Source organism: Marmota flaviventris, chromosome 5 (assembly GCF_047511675.1).
Source record: "Marmota flaviventris isolate mMarFla1 chromosome 5, mMarFla1.hap1, whole genome shotgun sequence".
In the NCBI taxonomy this organism is placed as follows: Eukaryota; Metazoa; Chordata; class Mammalia; order Rodentia; family Sciuridae; genus Marmota; species Marmota flaviventris.
Window position 1 is genome coordinate 36,428,770 of NC_092502.1, and position 8,773 is coordinate 36,437,542.

Here is an 8,773-nt window from a genome sequence, read left to right on the forward strand (position 1 = left end):
AGGCTAAGGCAGGAGGGTTGCAAGTTAGAGGCTAGCTAGCCTCAGCAACTTAGCAGGGCCCTAAGCAAATTAGTGAGACCCTGTCTCAAAATTTAAATTTTTTTTAAAAGGCTGGGGATTTGACTCAGTGGTTAGGTACCAGGTGTTCAATCCCTTGTACTGCTCCCCCCATACCCCACCATGAAAAAAGGGAAGCTGAACAGTTGATGGATAAACCAGCCCAGGCTGGTTCACACAGGGGTCTGTATGAACTCAGGTATCACCTTCTCTAAGCCTCACCTATTTCCTCTATCAAGTGAGGTAATGAGAGAACCTTCTTCCTGGGGCAATGATGAGAATTACTTGAGTTGAAAGAGGTAAAACCCACAAGTCTGTACTCAATCAATGCTAGTCTACAGTACTTCCCTCTATTCACAGAGGATATGTTCTAAGATCTCCAGGGGATGCCTGAAACTGAATAAATCCAAATTCTATATGTACTATATTTTTCCCTACATATACATACACAAATAAAATACCTTTTTCTTCTTATCATGCACTGTGGCCATAATTTTTGCAGTTTAAAGTGTGATGGCAAAACTAGCACAAATTTCTTTTTCCTTGTTCACAATTTTACAGATGGAAGATTTGTTCCTACCACAGATCTTAGCAACCTCAGCATATGATTTTTTTTTCCTTTCCTTGTTTAGTGGAAATCATTCCCCTTTGCATTTAAAGGAAGCATTTTACAACCTTTGGCATATTCAAATTACCAGCACCCCTACTCTTGTGATTTAGGGCCATTATTAAGTAAAATAAAGATTGCTTGAACACAAGCACTGTGATTCCATGACAGTTGATCTGATAACCAAGAGAGCTACTTGTGTTAGTCAGCTTTTTTGTTGCTGTGACCAAATTGCCTAACAAGAACAACTTAGAGGAGGAAAACTTCCTTTTGACTTACAGTTTCAGAGATTCAGTTCATAGATGCCCGACTTCATTGCTTTAAGCCCAAGGTGAAGCAGAACATCATGGTGCAAGGGCATGGCAGAGGAAAACTGCTCACCTCATAGCATTCAGGAAGCAGACAGGGAATAGTGAGGATCCAGAGACAAAATATAAACCCCAAAGACATACCCTAGTGACCCACTTCCTCTGGCCATGCCCCCACCTGCCTAAAGTTACCACCCAGTTGGTCCATTCAAATGATAATCCATCAAATGGATCAGTATACTGATTAGGCTGTGGCTCTCATAGTTGAATCATTTCACCTTCTTCATTAACACAGGAGTTTTGAGGGATACCTCATATCCAAACCATAATGCTGCTAAGTGACTAACAGGTGGGTAACATATATAATGTGGATACACCGGAAAAAGGAATGAGTCATGTACCAGGAAAAATGAAGTGGGATGGCATGAGATTTTATATTACTCAGAATGGCATGTAATTTGAAACTTATAAAATGTTTACTTCTAGAATTTTCCATTTAATGCATTCAGACCATGGTTGACCATGAGTAACTGAAACTTCAAAAAAGAAAAACAAAGATAAGGAGGGACAATTGTATTAGGTTCCTATGGACACTAAAACAAATCACCACCAAGTTGGTGGCTCAAAACAACCACAAACTTATCCTTATGCAATTCTGGAGGTTGGATGTCTAAAATCAGTTTCACTGGGCTAAAAATCAAATTATCAGCAGGTCTAGTTTCTTCTGGAGGCTATGGGGCTAGGGTGGGAGGGATCCATTTCCTGGCCTTTTTCTAGTGGCTGCCTGTATTTCTTGGCTTGTGGCCCCTTCCTCTTTCTTCGGAGCACATCACTTCAATCTTTGCTTCCAACATTGCATCATCTTTTTTCACCTATAGTCAAATCTCCCTCTGTCTCCCTCTTATAGGGATTTGTGATTGCATTTAGGGCCCAATCAGATGATCCAAGATAATCTCCCCATCCCCCAAATATTAATTTAATCACATCTACAAAGTTCCTTTTTGCCATACAACATAACATTCTGGTCCTAGGGGTTAGGACCTGGGTTTCTCTGGGAGCAATTATTCATCCTCAACCAAATATACTAGTTATTATGATGATTATTGTCATTAGCCAATCACCTCATAGTGGAACTTGGGCAATGAAATGTGTCAAAGGTACATGAGAAGGGGTTGGCATTGTGGCTCAGGGGGTAGAGCACTCACCTAGCACATGTGAGGCACTAGGTTCAATCCTCAGCATCACATTTTTAAAAAAAAGGTACATGAGAAGAGGGGCAGAGGTAAACAGTATTTCTTGAGACCCTGCAATGTGCTTGGCAGTGAGTCAGTAGTGAATATATTAACAAAACCCCAGCACTATTAAAAAAGTACTGAAGTTCTCAAAATTAGAAAAGACAAACCTACAGATTCAAAAGGTTGAATGAAGCACAAAAAGGATCAACCCAAAAAAACCCATACCAAAGCACATCACAGTCAAACTTCTGAAAACTGAAGAAAAAAATAAGAGAGAGAGGGGTGGGGGTGGGGGGAGGAAGGGGGAGGGAGAGAGGAAGGGAGGGAAAGCAGGAGGGAAAAACAAATTTTGAAAAAAAGACAATGGGGGGAAAACAAGCTGAATGATATCAGATCTCTCATCAGAAACTATGTAGGCCAGAAGACAGCACCCTATATTTCAAATGCTGAAAGAAAGGAACTAACAGTCAACCTAGAATCCAGTATCCAGTGAAAATATCCTTCAGGAATTTACTATAGGCAAATCAAAATGAAATTCTAAAAGTTGTTGGTGTAACAAATAGGAAGAGAAGAAAAATAAAACAGAAAAGCGAAACACAAAAAAAGCAGAAAACAAATAAATAATAAAATGGCAGACTTAAGCCCTAACATACCAATAATTACATTAAAGGCAAATGGTCTCAATACACTGAGTGAAAGACAGAAGTTGGCTTAGTGGATTTAAAAAACTTCCAAGGAAAGAACTTTTAAAATACCAAACTATATGTTGTCTTTAAGAAGCTCACTTCAAATATAATGATGTAAGTATATTGAAAAACAAAAGAATGGGAAAATACTTACCATGCAAACATTAATCAAAGGAAAAACAGAAGTGCAAATATTAATATCAGATAAATTATATAATAATGAAAAATCAATCCCTCAAGAAAACATAACAATCTTAAGTATGTATCTGACAAACAGTAGGGCTACAAAATTTGTGAAGTAAAGCTACTTGAAAGGAGAAATAAATTGAAAAGTAATTGGGACTTCAAGACCAACAAGACAGAAAATTAGCAAAGACAAAGGACTCAATAGCACCATTATATAAGATCTAATCAACATTTTTAGAACACTCCATAGTACTAATTTTTTTCAACTGCCTACAGAATATAAACCAATATTTACTATATCCTGAGCCATAAAACAAAGCACAACCAATTTGAAGTAATTGAAATCATGAGTAGTAGGTTCTGCAACCACATTGGAATCAAATTAGAAATCAGAAACATAAGACCACAGGAAAGTCGCCAAACATTTAGAAACTAAACAAAACACTTCTGTGTGGTGGCATTCACCACAATCCCAGTGGCTCAGGAGGCTGAGGCAGGAGGATCACAAGTTTAAAGCCAGCCTCAGCAACTTAGCAAGGCTCTAAGTGACTTAGCAAGACCCTGTTTCAAAATAGAAAATTAAAAAAAAAAAAAAAAGACTAGGGATCTGGCTCAGTGGTTGAGTGCCTCTGGATTCACTCCCTGGTACCAAAATAAATAAATAAATAAATGTTTAAAAATAAAATCACACTTCTAAATAATTCATGAGTCAAAAAAGACTCAAAGGAAATAAAAAAGTAATTGAACTGAATAAAAATACAAACAGAATTTGTGGGGTACAGCTAAAGCAGGACCGAGAGGGAATTTCATAGCACTGAATATACACAGTAGAAAAAAGGAAAAGTTTCAAATCAATAATCTAAATCCTAATCCAAAATTTTAGAAAAAGAGGAGCAAAATAAGCCCCAAGATAGCAGAAAAGAAGGGAAAAAACAACACTATCTCTGGCAAGTAGAACAGAATGGAACTCTCCAATTTATTTTATTTAGCCAGTTGTCTTAGTTCAGGCTGATATAACAAAATACCTTAGGCTGGGTGCTTTAAAAATAATAGAGATTTATTTCATACAGTTCTGGAGGCCAGGAAATTCAAGCTTAAGGTGCCAGCAGATTCAGAGTCTGATGAGAGTTGGCTCTCTGCTTCCAAGATGGCATCTTCTTGCTGCATCCTCATGTAGAGAAGGATGGCAGAAAGTCAGTAAGGCTGAACTCACTCCCAAGCCCTTTTATAAGGTCAATAATCCCATTCATGAAGATGGACCCCTCATGGCCTACTCATGGGGTTCCCCATCTTCATGTTCTTACATTGGAGGATTAAATTTCAACATGAATTTTGGAGGAACACAAACAGTCAAACCATAATACTTCATATTGACCTTATATTAAAACCAAAGATAGTGTGAAAAGTAAAATGTAGACCAAAATCTCCCATGAACATAGATAGAAAAATCCTTAACAAAATATTAGCAAGTAAAATTCAGAAATATATGAAAATAATCATGTATCATGACCAAAGCTCTTCAATGTCTGAAAGTCAATTGATGTGATCTATTATATTAAATATCTAAAGAAGAAAAATTACATGATTATATCAATCAATACAGAAAAGTGTTTGACAAAGTTCTACCCCTATTCATGGTAAATAAAAAATTATCAGGTAATAATAACAGAGCAGAATTTATCAACTTGATAAATTACTTCTACAAATAACCTTATAACATCATATTTAATAGTGAAAGACTAAATGCTTTCCTACTAACTCTCACCAAACTTTGAATCTGCTGGCAGCTAAGATGAATAACAAGGCAGGGAATGTTCTGTTCCCTAGTTAGTCAACATAGTTAGTGTAATAAGGCAAGAAAAGAAAACAACGGATCATAAAGGGAAAAAAAATCACACTATCCATATTTGCAGATGATGATATTTTTTTTAAAAATTCAAGGAATCTACAAAAAGTCCTAGAGCTGCCAGGCATGGTGGCACACACCTGTAATCCCAGTAATTCAAAAGGCTGAGGAAAGATAATCTCAAGTTCAAAGCCAGGCCCTAAACAACTTAATGAGATCCTGTCTCAAAATGAAAAGTAAAAAGCATTTAGGCACCCCTGGTTTCAATCCCTGATACCAAAATAACAACAATAACAAGGCTGTCATTATATAGTACAGTAATCAAGACAGTGTCATACTGCGAGAGGAGACAGACATAAGGATCAATGCAGAAGAACAGAGAACCCAGAAACAGACCCACACAAATGTACCCAAGTGGTTTTTAACAGAAGTGCAGAAACAATTGAAAGGAGTCAAGATAGGCTTTCAAAAAACTGTGCTGAAGCATTTGGACATACAAAAACCAAAAAATGAACCTTAACTGAAGTCTAAGACCTTACACCAAAAATAAAAAATAACTCAAAATGGATCACAGACAGAAATACAAAATGTAAAACTCTAAAACTTTTGGGAGTAGGGGAAAGAGAAAATTTTCAAGATACAGACTGTCCCCAACTTAAATTGTTTGGCTTATGATTTTTCAACTTTACAGTGAGAAATCAGTGAGAACAATGTCACTCTATGGAAATTACTCTTCAAATTTTGAATTTGGATCCTTTCCTGGACTAGCAATATGCAGTTCAATACTCTCTTGAAATGCTGAGCAGGGCAGTGAACCCCAGTTCCCAGTCAGCTCTGTGATCCTGAAGGAAAATATCCAAGACTCTACAGTGTGCTGTGTTGCTTAGCTATGATGACCAGTAGATTAGGAATTCAATGCACTTTTTAAAAAAAATATTTTTTTTAGTTGTCAATGGACTTTATTTTATTTGTTCATTTATATGTGGTGCTGAGAATCAAACGCAGTGCCTCACACATGCTAGGCAAGAGCTCTACCACTGGGCTACAACCCCAGCCCTCAAAGCACTTTTTACTTAAAATTATTTCACTTTACAAAGGGCTTACTGGGATGTAATCCCATCAAAAGTCGAGGAGCGTCTGTATAGAGCTAGGTAGAACATTTTATAAAACTAAATATGTAAGTTATGTGACCCAGTAATTGCACTCTTGATCATTTTTTTATTCTAGACAGATGAATATTCAAGGTCAAATAAAATTATTAAAAATCTGTACACCAATGTTTATAGCAGCTTTATTTGTTATAGCCAAAAACTAGGAACAACCCAGATGTCCTTCAGTGGGTGACTGGTTAAACAAACTGTAATACATCCTTACCATTTCCTATGTAGCTACCAAAAAGAACGAACTGTCAATACATGCTATAGGATGGATAAATCTCCAGAGTTATGATAAGTGAAAAAAGACAATCCCAAAAGGTAACATACTCTATGGCTCAACTTATATAACATTCTTGAAATGATAAAAGATCAGTGTTTCCAGGGCTTAAGGAAAGGGTGGGGCTAAGAAGGAAATAGTTGTGGCTATAAAAGGTCAACATGAGGGATACTTTGGTGGCAATGGAAATGTTCTGTATCAGTATCAATTTTCCACTTGTGATATATACTGCACAGATGCTCCCCAACTTACAAAGGAGTTACATCTCAATAAATTCCAGCATGCATTAGAAATATTCTTAAGTCAAAAATGCACTGAATACATCTAACCTACTAAACATAATAGCTCAGCCTAGCTTACCTTAGATGTGCTCAGAACACTAATATTAGCCCACATTGAGCATAATCATTTAACACAAAGCTTGTTGTATAATAAAGTTTAGAATATCTTGTATAATTCATTGAATATGATGCACTATTGAGTATTGATTGTTCCCCCTGTGATCGCCCAGCTAACTGCCTGGTATCTCAAATGAAATCTTCCCACCTATCACTAGCCAGGGAAAAGATACAACTTGAAATTCAAAGTGCAGTTTCTATGAATGAGTATCACTTTCACAGCATCATCGAGGAATGGTATAAACTATACTATACTATACTATAGTTTTGCAAGTGGTTACTATTGGGGGAAAATTGGTAAAAGGTTCGCAGGATCTTGGCACATTATTTCTTACAACCACATGTGAATCTACAATTGTCTGCAAGCAAAAGTTCAATTTACAAATAAAAAGTAGACCCAGCTCTGAGTGTAGAACCAATTATCATCATCTACCGTAATTATATAATTTCACTTCCTTTTCTGCCTAGGTCTTTATTTGGCTTCTTATGAAAGTGAGAGCCCAGAGAACCAAACAGAAAAAGAAAGGTGGAAATCTCTAAGGTCAGTCTTTGTGCCAGGATGGGTATAGGGTGGGTGGAGGGAGGGGCTTGGGCTGCTTGGAAGAGGGCTAAGGGGCTTCTGAGATACCTGATCATCAGTCTCCTGGGGCCTTGGCCAGATCATAGACAGGGAGAAGAATAAGCCCAAGTTCATAGGGATTGGGACAGAACTCAAGGGCTAGGGTAAGTCCATGACCACTGGTAGCTGGTCTTTGGGCAATCAAGATATGTGTTCCAGGGCCAGAAACTCCCAGTCCATATCTGTACTCCAGAAAGCAAAACACACACATACCATATCCTGTTTATTCTGCATGTTAACACAGCTGAATGGAGATCAGAAATGAGTCACAGCAATGGGCTCGTGAGGACTGAGCCAAAAAGACTTGCCAAACATTCTCTGGCCACCTCCTCTCATATGCTGTGAAGGTATCCATGCTGGGGAGAAATCAGGGCTGGGACCCTCATCACTTTCTGGCATTTTTAAATCTACAGATCTTCTATTTTGGGGAAGACATGAGAAGCCCAGAGCTGAAGGAGGAGGAAGAGATGGAGCCAGCAGAGGCCATCCACAGCCCCGCCTCAAATGGCCCAGTTGGCGGAGGCAGAAGCAGGGCCTCACTACTTTGCAAATCAAGACCTTGTGGCCTGGTACCCACCACAATAGCTGCATGGGTACAGGAAACCTACTGTGGGACTGCATCCCTGGCAGACTAGACAGGGCCCCCAGACACATGGGTGGCATACGCCTTGGTGACTACCTGCCTTAAGGACGGTGGAGGCCACATTGCCAGTCAGTCTGTCCATCCTGGACAAGGACATGGTGCTACTCCCAGAGAATTGAGCAACTGCAATCGCATTATCTTACTAAGTGACATGCACCACAGAAGTCCACACAGTTTGTCACCAGTTGGTTGAGAGTCTCTGGAACTATAGCAGGCATCATGACATGATGTGAAATAAGTCTATACCAGCTCAGAGCCGACCAGCGGCCCCTGCCATTCTGCTGACAGACTGCTACCCTGTCCCTCCCAATGGGCTTGTCTCTGCAGCCCCATGCACCCTTCCCTTTCTGGATCCTGCTGATATCAGGATAACTTTCTGGTGACGGCTGTGAAACAGTTCAGCAGGACACACGTGGATCACAAAGTTGACAATGTGAACATTACAATCCTGTTGCATAGCTCCCTTGTAAACTTTAGAGTTGGTATAAACACATGTTCATAAATCCTGGATATCCACGTCCACTCTGAGTCACTGACTTCTGGATTTTAAGTAGCATTCAACCAAGATGCAGGGTTGTTTCTTAAATCAGCCCCAGGAATGTTGCAGCTGACATTCAAGAGTAGGAAGTGGTGGCCATTTCCTATCCATAGACCCCATGTCATGCTGACAGAGGCTGGTGCATATCAAGTGCTCAGTAAATCTGTGGTGAATGGATACCAACTGCCTGCATGTGTTCAAATGCCTCTTGTACAG

General features: G+C 38.9%; 1 protein-coding gene across 4 annotated transcripts in view; it reads left to right on the forward strand.

Annotated features, from left to right (window-relative positions):
- Positions 1–8,541, forward strand: part of Rasgef1c (RasGEF domain family member 1C) — an 83,756-nt gene extending 75,215 nt beyond the window's left edge. For all 4 annotated transcript variants that reach the window (XM_027953350.2, XM_027953349.2, XM_071612150.1 and 1 more), the window contains 2 exons: positions 7,226–7,298; positions 7,790–8,541. In XM_027953350.2, coding sequence (XP_027809151.1) covers positions 7,226–7,298; positions 7,790–7,814 — 98 coding nt within the window. In that variant the 3' untranslated portion in view covers positions 7,815–8,541. The remainder of the gene's footprint in view (positions 1–7,225; positions 7,299–7,789) is intronic.
- The last annotated feature ends 232 nt before the right edge of the window (positions 8,542–8,773 follow it).